This window comes from Sinocyclocheilus anshuiensis, unplaced genomic scaffold (genome assembly GCF_001515605.1).
Source record: "Sinocyclocheilus anshuiensis isolate Anshui unplaced genomic scaffold, SAMN03320099.WGS_v1.1 scaffold3813, whole genome shotgun sequence".
NCBI lineage: Eukaryota > Metazoa > Chordata > Actinopteri > Cypriniformes > Cyprinidae > Sinocyclocheilus > Sinocyclocheilus anshuiensis.
Genome location: NW_015548185.1, coordinates 79180 through 95012, shown reverse-complemented (window position 1 = coordinate 95012; position 15833 = coordinate 79180). Strand labels below are relative to the sequence as shown.

Below are 15833 nucleotides of genomic sequence, written 5' to 3'. Positions count from 1 at the left end.
ATGCAGCCTAAGTCAACTTTCAGTGACCCGGGCCATATGCCCAAAAGGGAAGGAGGGGGATTAAAGACTGTTGAAGGGACAGTTGAGCAAATGGTTTTCTTTGAGATCTTCTCTTCAGATTAGAAAGTTTGTTTTGCTGCATGGCATCTGTTTTGTTAGGTATCATTTGGGGTCTTACACTGGTCATGGCTAACGTTCTCCAGTTACTAGAAATGACTGACTTTTCATCATGTCTAACCACTGATACTTATTGCCCAACTTGAAAAGAATGATAGAATTAAGTTAAAGGGAAGTAATTGAGAAATTTCTAAAATGTTTACATTCTGAGGCGGATTGTCGGCAACAGCAGTGCAATATTTTTACAATGATCTTTCCTGTATGTGTAGAAAACTAGGCCGAGGTTTTGCTAAAATGAACATCAACAGTGGCCTATTTCCTCATTCGTATGGGATGAAATTTTAGCCAAGTATAGATGGTTTTCATTTAGAGTCTATAGTCTGATTTTGTCAATGGTGCGATGCAGCAATGAGTTGCTTTGCTGCAGTTCATGTCCAAAACCAATTATGACCCAGAGAGACCGATTCACACAATGAAGACTAGGAGTCAGAACGGTGTTTCAGTCCATTGAGAAAGTGAGTTTACTGAAGACCAAGTTCTCCACATTTCTGAAGGGACATTTGAACCCAAAACTTGAAATAAGAAACACTAATAGGCATAAGTGAAAACAACTGATGTCCTTCTATGATTCTGACTGGTCACAAGCTACCATATGTTCCAGATATGGAATTGTTTTGCACTAATGAATGAACAAGGGTGTAAAATACTGGAGTAATTTTACTTGATTACTGAACTTAAGTATTATTAACAGTTATAAACTTATAAATTAATAACAATATAAAAATTAATATTTTAATGATTTTATATTCCCTATTATTATGCATTTGACATACCTTTTATCTGCAAGCGTATGTTTTCTGAAAGTATCATTCTTAAAGTATTGTTTATTCAGAACCACAGTTTAATCATCATTGTTGAATCGTAATGCTGAGTTGGATTCACATTTAGGAATGAAAAATGATTCCAATAACGGTCACTGACCTCTAGTGGTGAGAAGGCAGTTCTACCAGCATGTACTTACAATAATTGGCACATCTGCAGCAGACTTCAAAAACTGCTCCACTCTGAGACACTTTCAGAAGTATGTGCAGAAGCCCCGTCCTGTTCGGCGTTTGGATGGTTGAGACTGTAAAGACTCACTATGATGCTTGGGAAATCACACTAGAGCTCCTCAGAGAAAACAAAGCGAAACGCACATCTCACGTGTTCCCTTCGCCATCACTAATTCAGATGCTGCAGGAGACAAATGGCCACAGTCTATTTTTATTAACATTAAGAAGGCTCAAGCAAACAGCTGTAAAGGGTGACACATTTTCCAGAGCTTATAAGGTCTGCTGGCCTCTGGGTCTCATGAGTAAGCCCTGTGTTATTCCTGAAGAGTCTCGCTTCTGCCAGGAGAAGAGTCAGGGTCTTGAAGGAAACGGAAGAAATGTTGCTCCCTGTTGCTGCTATAATTGAACATATCTTAATTTAACCCCTCGCTGAAGGACAAACCCGTGTCATCGTCTATTGCGTTCACCTTTTGTGACTCTTTTGTGGTACTCGGAGACCTGCACCACTCTTTTGCCTTGTAAAAGTGCATGCTCGTGTGCAGTCTGACGGGAATATGCATGATGATTTTCTGTGAAGAGAAAAAAAGAATGAAACAAACAGTGGACAACAACTTTGGACAAACCAAACATTTCAGACAAATCGATCAGATGTCACCACAGCAGGATTTCTTTTTGTCAGGGAACTATATCAGACCAATCCGTTCGTATTTGGTTCGAGCTGCCGGTTCTATCAACAGACACACACAGTGAAAAAAGCATCAGTACCTTCTTTGATATGACTTATTAATAAAAATGCTTGAGCTGCAAAAGTGCTGCAACTGTACAGAAGCATGCAGACGCTCCCCCACAGCTGAACCATAACACCCCGTCCCAACAAACCATATAAAGAACGCCTGATCCTATACCAATCTACACCATGCTCTTTCTTTAAGCAGTTCACCGCATTCCAATAGCGATGACGAGTTTATGCTTGTATCTTGATATTCATAAGGATGTTGAGCACTCAACTCTACTCCTTTAGGCTTCTTATGATATCAGGTGGTTAAGCTCAAAGCATCTGAACAAACCATTACAGAGAACATTAATGCTGTTTATTTAGATTGCATTCCTTCTCGCACCACAAACCATCTTCATTAATATGACTTAGGCCTATTTATAAATGCGCCCAGCTTGCAGATGTCTTGAAACTGTACACCAGAGCCATCTGACAGCTCCTCCACGGCCGTGCCTGCATTGGTGGAGTGCCAGCTGGATTAGCCGAGGAGCGGCGTCTGATTCCCATTCCCCCTCAGCCAAATGTATAGGATATTCACTCTATACGTTCTTGTAGGTGTTCTTCAAAGCTGGTCTGTTGGGTACTCTTGAGGAGATGAGAGATGAGAAACTAGCACATCTGGTTACCATGGCTCGGGCTTTGTGCCGTGGATACTTCATGAGGAAGGAGTTTGTCAAAATGATGGAAAGGAGGTACAATGAACTTAAAAAACAGTTTGGAACAACTCTTTTTGTATCACAGAGTGATAATGACTGATTAACTTATTACATTTTACACAGAGAAGCAATTTATTCCATCCAATACAACATCCGCTCATTCATGAATGTCAAACATTGGCCATGGATGAAGCTCTACTTCAAGATCAAGCCTCTTCTGAAGAGTGCAGAGACTACGAAATGGCGGTGATGAAGGAGAATTATGAGAAAATGAAAGAAGATTTAACAAAGGCATTATCTAAAAAGAAATAATGAAACCAGTAATCAATGTTTCCATTTAGGTGAAAAACCTGACGGAGGAGATGGCCTCTCAGGATGAGAGCATTGGCAAGCTGAGCAAAGAGAAGAAAGCCCTCCAAGAGGCACACCAGCAGACTCTTGATGACCTTCAGGCAGAGGAAGACAAAGTCAACACTCTGACTAAAGCTAAGACAAAGCTTGAGCAGCAAGTTGACGATGTAAGATAGTTTTATGGTCTTATTCTCACGCCAAACATAAGAAAAAAATATTGCTCTATACCAGATTTTAATGCTACAGTTTCTGTCACAATAGCTTGAGGGCTCACTGGAACAACAGAAGAAGCTCCGTATGGACCTTGAGAGAGCCAAGAGAAAGCTTGAGGATGATCTGAAACTGGCCCAGGAGTCCATAATGGACCTGGAGAATGAGAAACAGCAATCAGATGAGAAGATCAAAAAGTGAGTGGATGTCAACCTTCCCACGATTACACATTTGACAAAACAGTATTTTGCACATTTTACAAAATTCTACTTTAAAAACAGGAGGCACTTTGAGATAAGTCAGCTTCTCAGCAAGATTGAGGATGAACAGTTTTTGGGAGCACAGCTTCAGAAGAACATCAAAGAACTTCAGGTAATGCTGACCATAATCTTTTCTATGTGAAACTGTGAAGTTGCTGGGCAAACCCACATTACAAAGATCACTAAATAATTAATTCTTTCTTTATTTAGGCCCGTATCGAGGAGCTGGAAGAGGAAATTGAGGCAGAGCGAGCTGCTCCTGCTAAAGTGGAGAAGCAGAGAGCTGATCTCTCCAGGGAACTTGAAGAGATCAGCGAGAGGCTTGAGGAAGCTGGTGGTGCCACTGCTGCCCAGATTGAGATGAACAAGAAGCGTGAAGCTGAATTCCAGAAGATGCGTCGTGATCTGGAAGAGTCTACCTTGCAGCATGAAGCTACAGCTGCAGCTCTCCGAAAGAAGCAGGCAGACAGTGTGGCTGAACTCGGAGAACAGATCGACAACCTCCAGCGGGTCAAGCAGAAGCTGGAGAAGGAGAAGAGTGAATACAAGATGGAGATTGATGACTTGACAAGCAACATGGAGGCTGTGGCTAAAGCAAAGGTAATATCACTAGAGGATAATTAAATATAAAAGCTTCTTTACAAACATCTCTAAATTAGCCTTAAAAGGTACAGGGTTACATACAGAAGCTGTGCCGCACCCTGGAAGACCAACTGAGTGAAATCAAGACAAAGAGTGATGAAAATGTGCGTCAGCTGAATGACATGAATGCACAACGTGCAAGACTTCAGACTGAGAATGGTAAGGCATGGCAAATAAGGTACAAATGTAAAAACCAAGGAATGTATTAAAAAGTGTGTTATTATATTTCATAGTAATATTTCTAATGTGATTTCAAGGTGAATTTAGCCGCCAACTGGAAGAGAAAGAAGCACTTGTCTCACAGCTAACTAGAAGAAAACAGGCTTATACACAGCAAATTGAGGAACTCTATAATCAATTTATTGAGGAAGAAGTCAAGGTAGAGTTATACAAAATTAATGAGTTAATTCATTTTGAAAATTAAGTTTCAACAATCTACATAATTGTAAAGACTGGATTATTCAAAAGCCCAAAATATGCTACCCTCAAGGCTAAGAATGCTGAGAATTATGGTCCTAGCAGAGTGGAAACAGAAGTATGAGGAAAGCCAGGCTGAACTAGAAGGTGCTCAGAAAGAAGCTCGTTCTCTCAGCACTGAGCTTTTCAAAATGAAGAACTCCTATGAAGAAGCTCTTGACCACCTTGAGACCCTGAAGAGGGAGAACAAGAATCTGCAACATAAATTACACTTTTATTGTAAAATAATGATTAAAACAGAGAGAAGCATTACGACAGTCATTTTTTTCAATTATGATAATTCTGCACTTTAAACCCTTTAGAGGAGATTTCTGACCTCACTGAGCAGCTTGGAGAGACTGGAAAGAGCATTCATGAGTTAGAGAAAGCCAAGAAGACAGTGGAGTCTGAGAAATCTGAGATCCAGGCTGCACTTGAAGAGGCCGAGGTGCCATTTTTCAGTACTGTGTTAACATGATACCATTGCATGAATAATATTAAAACAGTTAATATAGACTGGCTCAAAAGCTTAAATTATAAAATTCTGCTAATTATTTCCTTGTTAATCTCTCATAAATGTGCTGCGAAGAATTACAGAGGCTATAGTATATTTTGACAATGAATTTTAAAATAAAGTTTTTGCCTTTGTCCTTGTAGGGCACCCTGGAGCATGAAGAGTCCAAGATTCTTCGTGTGCAGCTGGAGCTGAACCAGTTGAAGAGTGAGATTGACAAGAAGCTTGCTGAGAAGGACGAGGAGATGAAATCGATTACTCTCTGGCTGTTCCTCTTGATCTGTTCTATGCAGAGCACTCTGGACTCTGAGGTCCGGAGCAGAAATGATGCCCTGAGAGTCAAAAAGAAGATGGAGGGTGATCTAAATAAGATGGAGATCCAGCTGAGTCATGCCAACCACCAGGCTGCTGAGGCCCAGAAACAGCTCAGGAACGTCCAAGGCCAACTCAAGGTATCCTTCTGTAGAATGAGGAATTGCAATACATCTTAAATATTTGATAATATGATACATGAATTAATTGAAGCATGACATGCCACTAACAAAGAAAGAACATATCGATGCGATATAATTCCGATATCGATATGAACACTATTTTTCTGAAATAGAAATCTTTATAAATACATTATAAATGCCTTTAGCATCACTTTTGATCAATTTTAAGCATCCTTGCTAAATAAAAGTATTCATTTCTATAATTTCTTTCCCAAAAAAATAATAAAACTTATACTGAATGGAATAGTGTATAATGTTACAAAAGCTTTTTATTTCAGATAAATGCTGATCTTTGGATCTTTCTATCTTATTAACACCAAGAAGAAGCTTGAGGCTGATCTGGTCCAGGTTCAAGGCGAGGTGGACGATGCAGTCCAGGAGGCCAGAAATGCAGAGGAGAAGGCCAAGAAGGCCATCACTGATGTGAGTGTTTACATTCTCTTACTCTACTCTAAATCAAAGTTATTTAACTTCATTTAGCTGCATGTGGTAACAGGGATCCTTCATGGAAGGCATTTCTATCTATATTGATTCTACTGAAGGTGCGTGAGTTGGAGGCTGAAGTTGAAGCTGAACAGAGAGGTGGTGCAGATGCTGTGAAAGGAGTGCGCAAATATGAAAGGATTGTGAAGGAGCTCATCTACCAGGTAAAACTACACTGGATTTAGACATTTAACACCTTTCATTATAATTGACATAGTTCAACTAAGATTATGAACAATATTTACACCCAAAGACTGAGGAAGACAAGAAGAACGTGACCCGACTACAGGATCTGGTAGACAAGCTGCAGCTGAAAGTGAAGGCCTACAAGCGCCAGGCTGAAGAAGCTGTAAGTCTAATGTCAAATGTCTTAAGTGTGAAGTTTTTATATTTTCTATTCAATACATTCAGTGTCATCAGTGCAATGCTCTGAAAGGGGTTGGATATCTTGTGTCATCCTAACAGGAGGAGCAGGCCAATACTCACCTGTCCAGGTACAGGAAGGTGCAGCACGAGCTGGAGGAGGCTCAGGAGCGCGCTGACATCTCTACGTCCCAGGTCAACAAGCTGAGAGCCAAGAGCTTCTCCACAGCTAAACTGGGCTCTACTGTAGTGCCAAGGCACTTGAAGAAGATTATGCTCAACATAAGACCCAAACAATGTCTGAACTCCAGTAACTGATACCCTTCACATAACAACCCTTTCTCAAGGTTAAGGCACTTGATCATGCCCATAAATACATCAAGTATCATTTTTAATCACAGTATTGGTGGCTTATTTTCAAATATTCATTTAATCCATCGAGATGTCAATTTACCTCATCTTAGCGAAGCATTCACTGCCATTATCTCATCATACTCTCTGTTCTACAAGATGTTTTCTAACAGTTTTCTTATAAACAAAACCCCCAAAAAAACGAATTAAGGCTGGACAGTTAATTACAATTAGTGCTAACATATCTTTGGTCAGTGCCATGATATTGATGAACGTAACAATCAGTTCCAAAAATTCCTGTTGAAACAAGCAGGAGCTACAAATACATGTAAATTCCTGTTGAGCTACAAATACATGACCAAATACAGTGAGTGCATTCTGCTGAGTGAACATTATTCTGTCTATATAAGACGCTGCTTCAGGCTCCTCTAAGGACTGACTGGAACTCAAAGGTGGGTGAGTTTCTCTTCATGTTCTCCTTCTACTACTAACCTAATATTACATACTAGTGTTTTGCATAATGGCTAATCCTGACTCATGGTCATTAGTCAGCATATTTAAGAGTTTACATTATGGACACTGTATATTCAACATGCTTTTGAAACTAATCTGACTGAATTAGACCAAGTGAGCACATATTCGCTGCATGGGATTCAATTTCAAGTTTCAAGTTTATTTGTATAGCGCTTTTCACGATACAAATCATTGCAAAGCAGCTTTACAGCAAATTAAGTTTCTACAATATTTAGTGGTAGCTTATCAGTGGTGACTGTCAGTTAATGTACATATGGCAGAAATGTACGGAAAGATAAATTAAAGACGTAATCAAACAGACGATGAACACTATTAACAGCAATTATTATATGATGCAATCAAACTTATAGCAAAATGTGGTAGTTCTGTATGTTGTTTCAGGGTTGACATCATCTGAGGTCCTCTGAGGGGTTGGCATCATCTCTTCTCAGGTGTTCTGGATCCAGACTGAAGCTTGTGTAAATCCTAGTTACCACGGGATGTCAATCCCAGCAGAAACAAAGAAACAAATAGAGACATAATTAGCGTAGCTGCTGTTCCAACCAAGGTTATTATAGTTTATATTTTTAAATTAGTTTTATTTTAATATCGTTTTCAAATTAGCTATAAAATTTAGTTTAGTTTTTATTAGTTTCATTCATATTTTTGTTAGTTTTAGTTTAGTTTTTATTTTGTGAACACATTTTTTATTTCGTTTTTATATAGTTTAGTTTCAGTTTTAATTAAAGTTTAGCAGAATTAACAGATCACTTCCAGAGCGCAGGCCAAAGAAAGACGTAGGCATAATTTAACTTTAGTGAGGCAAACATATAGCGACACAAAATTTACGCATGCTGAGATTGATTAGATAGTAAAAGTATACAAATGTACAGAAAGCAGGCAAGCCTTTTTACTAAATCTACACAAGTCGCGCTTAATGTCATATCCAATGATGTGTGTTGAGATATTTAGTATGAAAATAATGACAATTACAAGATGCTAGGCAAAAGTTTTGTTGTTTACAGAAAGGATGCGCGTTCTCATCTTTTTTTCTGTTAATTATCATGTTGCGCTGCATGTCTGTTTTTCTTCAAAGCACCAACTTAGAATGCCTAATGTTGGTTTGATTGCTTGTGTTACATGATAAAATAAATAATCTTGCTTACCTGATGTAATGGGTTTAATGCGGGTGCGGTTCGGATCGCGACTCGCGGTCTTTGTTAAACGGTTCTGGTCTGGTACAGAATTAAATTAGTGCTGCTGTCAGATAATGGGTCGGGTGTTCTGTTAAGTACTACTGGTGCACGTTTACCAAACAGGACCCGTGCAGGCTTTAAACTGCTTTGCGTCTCTTCATCAGATAAACCCATGTGCGTGATGCACCATTAGCCTACAGGTAGGCTATTTCCCTAAACCTCCACACAGCTCATATATTTTTCTGCCAAAGGGTGAGAACGTAATGATTACGAAAACGATTATTTATTTTTGGATAATTATTTTATTTCAGTTAGTTTTTCATTAACTGTTGTTAGTTTCATTTCGTTTTAGTTTTTCAAATATTTTGACGTTTTTATTTTATTTCAGTTTACGAAATTGTTTTTTCATCAATCGTTTTAGTCTTAGTTTTAGTTTTCGTTTACGAAAATAACCTTGGTTCCAACCAAGCAAAATTGATTTGTTTAACCCAAGCTAAAGAATAATAATGCACATTTGATCAGATATAACTGCAGTACAAGATTATGAGATGCATTATTTGAATGCTTGGCCAAAGAGATGTGTCTTTAATCTAGATTTAAACAGAGAGAGTGTGTCTGAACCCCGAACGTTATCAGGAAGGCTATTCCAGCGTTTGGGAGCCAAATGCGCTGAACAGTAAAGTTGAAGTTTATTCAACTTTAATTCAATTAAATTCCATTCAACTTTATTCTGTTGAAGTGTATTTCACTTCGGAACATTCATTCACGGATTTGCGCTACTGTCTTCACACACAGACGAAAACTTACTAGAGAAGTGTGGCATAGTATACCTCTGTAAATAAAACCAATATAAATTCACGTCTCGCGCACTTTAATGCCCTTTGAATTTAACGTGTACGTTCCCTTGGAACTAGAATCATGGCGGAATATCATGTGAAGTCCACTTCGCGGGGCACTTACGGTCGAATAAGACAACGCGTGAATGCTGCTGCCTGAACAAGTACTGAAGTGAAAGTGTTGACTGGTGTCACTATCTCGCGAACGCGCCGGCGGATCTCCACCAAATTCGGGGGATCCCTTCAGCTCGAGGAGCCCTCTCAAACGCCACCCTCCGCGCGTCGGTAGCCCTCCGGGATCGCTTGATCGGTTGGCGCCGGTCCACGAATTTAACCACCCGTAACTCCCGAACCCCTGTGGCTATCGACACGGCGGTGGTCTCATTCGAAAGCGGGCCTCTAGACGTACACTCGATTCGCGTTCGAGAGGGTTCCTCGAGCTGAAGGGATCCCCCGAATTTGGTGCGAATTCGCCACGCCGTTATGGAGATATGGCCGTTCAAAGTTTCAATGGTTTTCCATAGACTTAAGCTTTAAAGCGTTTCATCCAGGTCGCCAGTATCAAACAATGGAGCGCGCTCTGCTGGACAAACTAAGTAATTACACCATTTCAAGCGTTTTATCTGCGTTATATGTTCTGTAAAAAAAAGTTCATATCGGCGGCATATTCGCCGATACCGATATATCGGTAGACAGGCTCATATCGGCCGATAATATTGGCAAAACGGTATATCGGTCGGGCTCTAGTATTTTCATACAACCACTGGTTACCCACCAGATATACTGCATGATCTTCTTGAGGGAATTGTTCCTGTGGAGTTGGCCCTGTGTATTCAGGAGATGATTCGGCTAAAACTATTTTACCCTTGAGTTTTTGAACAGGAAAATTGTGTCATTCCCTTACCAACATTCAGACAAAAATGACAAACCACAGTCTATCTCAAAGAACTTTGCTGGAAAGAAGACCATTGGTGGCAATGGCCACGAAAATAGCACAATGTTGAGACTACTCCCATTGATGATTGGTAATAAAGTTCCTGAGGGATATGGTGCATGGAATGTTTTGATGGATTTGAAAGAGCTTGTAGAGCTGGTGTTGTCTCCATTTGATGATGAATCCATACAGGATTTGCAGACTAAGATACAGGATCCCAGACAGATGCTTCAGGAGGTTTTTCCTGAGTTCAGACTGCTCCCTAAGCATCACTATGTGGAGCATTATCCAGATCTCATACGTTGTTTTGGGCCTCTTGTCCATTTGTGGATGATGAGATTCGAGGGTAAACACCACTTTTACAAGCGTGTGGTACATGATACACAAAACTTTAAGAATGTGTTAAAAACACATCTAGGCGTCATCTGCTGATACTACCTGAATGCACCATCATTTTTAAACCACATCAGCAGACATCAAATGTCTCTTCTGTTTTGGTTTCATCTCTTCCAGAGGTCGCAAAAGTATACATTGGACAAAAAAACAGACAGCAACATGATTTACAGCACATCAAAGATCATTATTGATGGCACTGATTATGATGCTGGGATGTTTGTATCAGTGGAGCAGGAGGGGGGACTTCCTCAGTTTAGCAAAATTGATCAGATCCTTCTTGTTAACAACACCACCACATTTCTTTGCCAAGAACACAAATCATGCTACATTGAACACTTGAGATCATATGAACTTTCACCAGGGATATCAGAGCTCAATGACTGTCTCCCTTTGTCTGCATACAGTGTTGACGGTAAACTGCTGTTGACACCCAAACGATTCATACTGCTACACTGAAAGTTTGAGATTTGATTTTTTGATTTTGTCAACAGCTGAACTGTTGATTTTAACCCCAATTTTTAAAAGAAGGTCAAAGAATAAGGCTGGTATAATGTTTTTCTTAATGTCATCAATGCTTACAAAAATTTAAATTTACAGTGCCATTTTATTCCATTATAAGGTCATGAAAATTATACTGACAATGTGTAAATGGATGCTTTGAAACCATTTAAAGAGAGTGCTCACCCAAAATGTAAAAAAAAAAAATTATCTTTGAAACCTGAGTGATTTCTGTCCCTGCATTGAAAGTTGAAACTGTTAAGGCCCAAAAGCGACTGAGCGATTGTGTTCACAAGATAAACAGCGCAATTTATATGGATTAATTTTACTACTAGTTTATGACCTTTTTGGATCTTGAAAAATTTTGGTTGCTTTGGCTTTGTGTAGTGACATTAATTTAAAAATGCCATAATTTGTGTTTTAAAGAAACTAACCTCTTATTGGATTGGTACAACATGACGGAGTGAATGAGAGCAGATTTTGCTTTTTTGGGTGAACTGTCCCCTCAGCTAAATCTGAAACAAATGTATTGTCTTCCAGATGACAGCAGAACCCCAGAAATTCCTGCTACGTGTTTACATTGCCTCAGATGTTGCCATGAAGGTAACTCTGACAGAGCGGACAAAATCAGTGGAAGAGCTAATCAACATGCTGCGAGAGAAAGTCAAGCCAAGACTGGACTTTGAGTTTACACTGCAATATGAGGATCCTGACTTTGACAGAGAGCTTTGCTGTCTAGTTGATGTTCAAGACTTACCTGAGAAGGGCACATTGAAAGTTGTCAGATCAGAATCTGATACCTACACTAATACCAGTTCTAATACGGACATCCTCCCTCATGTGCCTGTAAGCCAGCGTCAGACGACCTGGCCTGATATATTCCCTGTGCCTACGTTTTCCTATGAAGTGGAGCATATCCTTGAAGAGGGAAATGTGGCCTTTGAGACATCTGGAACGATGCTGAAGTTAACCAGGGCCCAAAGCACAACATCTTAGAGAACATGGCTGAAGTGATGCACAAATTCAAACCATACCCCAGTGACAGGGACATAGGAATGGCAGCAGAGGCTCTCGTTACAACTCATCCATGTCTTAAGGAGCCTGGAAGTGTGAGTGGATGGTACAGGTGGAAGACTGGTCTCAAAATTAAAATGGTTAATTTTCGTACGAAGCTGGCCAGATCTGGATGTGTGGAGGTCTCTGTCAACACAGGCAAGAGGAGCAAAAACAACCCTGAAAAGGAACACCCCCACTCAAACATAAAAAGAACCAGACGGGCTGAAGTTAACTACCTTCCAGACTTCCCCAGAGGAGAAAACCAGGATAGTCTGGAAGAAATGAGAGTTCAGATTATTTCTGAAGTTGAGAAGAGAGAGAAAAACCTATTGTTGATAGAAAATCTTATGCAGAAGACCTTTGCCCTTCGTCGCCAGGAAATTGTTCTGGAAAACCCATTGATGAAGACCTTCTTAGAGAAATGGCCGGCCCTTCAGATTGAAGCACAGGTAAAACACAGACTCATCTTTATATTTTCTAAATTCATTATTGGTCATTATACACTTTTGTATACAACTTTTGGTTTTCTAGGTTTGTGCTGAGTTCCAACGCATTACAAATGTCAACCTACGGAACCAGTTCTATGCTGAGCTCGACCGACACACACCACAACTCATGGCATTATTCAGACAGAAGGCAGCACGCACGTACAAAGTATCAGAGATGCTGCGTGACATTCTAAGTGTTTATGATGTCCAGGTAAATTAAAGATTAACTTGGTCCAAATAAGATTCTGCTATGGACTGCTGTGAACTGTGTCAGCAGCAACTACAACAGTCTATTTCTTCATTGTATTCAAAATAAAATAAAGTTGGCTTGCTTACTTGGCCTAATTTTCACTTGTTTTTGAACGATTTTCATGATGCCAACATGAAGCGCACTTTAGCCCTTCGTGCAATCCCAGTATACTTATGTGAGGAGGACCCACAGTTCTTTAACGTGGGATGTATGTATTCAGTTCATACACAAATCTGCTAGTATCAGGCTGCTAAAATACCGCATTCAGCATTGAACTTACCTCATTCAACTACCTCTTCAGTCAGTTTAAATAAATAACTGCTCTCTGAGCTTTTTGTCACTTTAATCAGACTGAATAAGTTATTTTGCACTACAATCATTTTATCTGCACTGTTTGTTTACTTCACTGGTTTGCACTCTATCTGCCATGTGCCTTGCGCTGCTTTATTTAACTTTTTATTTTTTTACATGTCCTTATTGTATATTTGTATAGTTGTATTTTATATTTAATCTGTATCTATCTGTATTTATGTTCTACTGTTAGTGTTATCTGTATGCACCAAGGGTCTGAGAGTAACGCAATTTCAATTCTCTGTATGTACTGTACATGTGGAAGAATTGACAATAAAGCAGACTTTGACTTTGAGAATATTCACTTGTGAAATACCTACCTATATAATTGCCTGTTGAGCAGTGACGTGCAGTACTCTTCTTCAACATAAATGCTATTGTCTACTTCTGATGTACTTAGTTAAACTTAAACCTCTATGCTGCTTCCAGAGTGAGGAGTCAGGTGAACCAGACATCACAAGCCAATTTTCCATCCAATTTTTGCGATGTTTTGTTATCGACAAAGAGAATATGCGTAAAAATAACTGTGACATTTGCTGTCCCCAGCCCGTTTCCATCCAACTTGCTTTTTACCGATAAAATGATGTGTGATGACGTCATCCCTAAAAAAAAACGAATTGTCGCATAAGTTTTGGTGTGTCGCAAAAAAATTTTGCCCTTGAGCTGTTTCCATACATAATTTCACCTATTGCGCAAATTACATAGGCTAGTAGCCTGTTCTTCATCCGTTTGAAACTAAACTTTATATTATTTTTATTAACAAGTGTCATGCGTTTTTTTGGGGGGGTTTTTTGTACTTAGTTAGGCCTATAGACTATTTAGATACTTGAGCATCAAGCAATATTCATAAACGGGTGCAGTTGTATTATTTTGTTTCAGACTTTAAGTTTTTCTAACTTTTATTAGACTGTATCGGAAATAGATATGTTCATTTCGGTTATTTTATTTCTCCTAACCGACAACCGACGGTCGCTAAGCCATTATTAACCGTTAACCGACAAGATTGTTAAATTACAACGTGGCTGTGACCCATTAAAAAATACCTAAATTTGTTGTCCGGTGATTAATTGTATACACACATAAACAACAGAACGTGAGGATTCACTTGTTCACATCACGCACCTGCAGCGCTTCTGTAAAGGAGAAAAACATAATAAAGCTATAAAATAAATAAATAGGCTTATATGCGAAATATTGTCTAAATAATTAATAAATTAACAAAACGAAAGAGAGAAAAAAAAGTGCAATAAGTAGCAGTCTATATGCAGAATTTCGTTTCATTTTTGTGATGCGTTCTTGAGAAAGCGGCATCCTGTTTGTTTCCTTTATTTTACAAAACCACAATATTTTGTTTTTATTGTGAATGTAAATAAAATAAATATTTAAAATAGTTTCAAATAATGTCTTACTCTTATATGACCACAAAAGGAGGAGTATTGCAAGTTGTTTCCACTTTTATAAAGGGGAACAAAATCAAGTGATTGTGCCGTCGCCTCACGCGCGCAGTTAAGCATTACTAGCTCGTCAACGCAGCCTGTTCATTGTCATAAAATACAGTCAGCCAAACATAGGCCTATTGAAAAACCATGTTACTTTACTTCCCCTCACTCCACAACAAATCCTTTAAATTTAACGGTAGAACAGAACTGAGAACAAAACAAGAATGAGAATATAAGCTAACAAGCCAAAAAGAATGAATGTAGAATTTTGTAGGCCTACTTTTTGTACAAAACTAATAAATTTTAACTTGCAATGTAAAGGAACACCAAATTAAGATATGTATGTTTGAAAGGTAACCCGTCTTTTTCTTACCATATATAAAATTATTTTAGATACAATTTAATATGAATAGGCCTATGATTTAATGCGCTTTTGAAATACAGAGAAACGGTGCTTTAACGTGAGCAACACCACGAACACAGACGCTGCGTCTATGTTAATACGTCTATGCTAATTCTGTCATGTGACACCACATTTATTTGCGTTAAAGCCCCTTTTCTCGACAAAAAGTGTTTCCAAACAAATTTTTGCGACATTTAAACTATTGATATAGATTTTATGCGCTAAAGTTAAACGGAAAAAGATTGTGTCAACACATGAGACATTTTATCGATAAATGGCATTTCCATTAGCTATATCGGTAAAAAATTGAGGCGCTAAATATTTTTTCGCAAAAAATCCTTGGATGGAAACCTGGCTACAGACTGTCCCGTTGCTCTTGTCATGGTGGTCAACAGAGGCACTGCATGTCCGGTTCATTTCAATCCTGCAAGCATCACTATTGTGGGTGAAGATGATGTTGTGATGAGTACCCCAAGAAACTCTCTCTTACTTTTAGCTTCATCCAGAAAGTACTGATGGGTCTTGATGATGGCAAACCACTGAAACCCTGCCTACTCAGTCTCAAAAATGACCTGTTAAAGAATGTGTAGGCCATGTTAAGACTTATATGTAGGCACATGTATGTGTCTGTGTTCATACATTTGCATGTTTGTGATGCCGAGTATAATAACTGGTTTGTTGTTTATTATGTTGTGAAAGAGTGAAAGTGACATGTGGCCAAGTATGGTGACCCATACTCAGAATTAGTG

General features: G+C 39.0%; 2 protein-coding genes and 1 long non-coding RNA gene across 3 annotated transcripts; all 3 read left to right on the top strand.

The window, feature by feature from the left end:
* Positions 1 to 2558: 2558 nt before the first annotated feature.
* Positions 2559 to 2835, top strand: LOC107705006 (uncharacterized). Its single transcript, XR_001636029.1, has 2 exons — positions 2559 to 2636; positions 2724 to 2835. It is a non-coding gene; the product is annotated as an uncharacterized LOC107705006 (long non-coding RNA).
* Positions 2836 to 2840: 5 nt separating this feature from the next.
* LOC107704999 (myosin heavy chain, fast skeletal muscle-like) lies at positions 2841 to 12093 on the top strand. The gene is made up of 16 exons (XM_016508115.1): positions 2841 to 2846; positions 2942 to 3118; positions 3213 to 3358; positions 3443 to 3533; positions 3632 to 4021; positions 4096 to 4222; positions 4321 to 4447; positions 4554 to 4741; positions 4843 to 4967; positions 5177 to 5485; positions 5849 to 5950; positions 6070 to 6174; positions 6264 to 6359; positions 6476 to 6671; positions 10184 to 10575; positions 11638 to 12093. The coding sequence occupies exons 1-16, from the start codon at positions 2841 to 2843 to the stop codon at positions 12091 to 12093; spliced, it is 3033 nt and encodes a 1010-aa protein (XP_016363601.1).
* LOC107705005 (uncharacterized) lies at positions 11644 to 15544 on the top strand. Its single transcript, XM_016508122.1, has 5 exons — positions 11644 to 12602; positions 12685 to 12853; positions 13007 to 13099; positions 13672 to 13702; positions 15446 to 15544. Coding segments are annotated over exons 1-4 (768 nt in total). The 5' UTR covers positions 11644 to 12098; the 3' UTR covers positions 13674 to 13702; positions 15446 to 15544.
* The last annotated feature ends 289 nt before the right edge of the window (positions 15545 to 15833 follow it).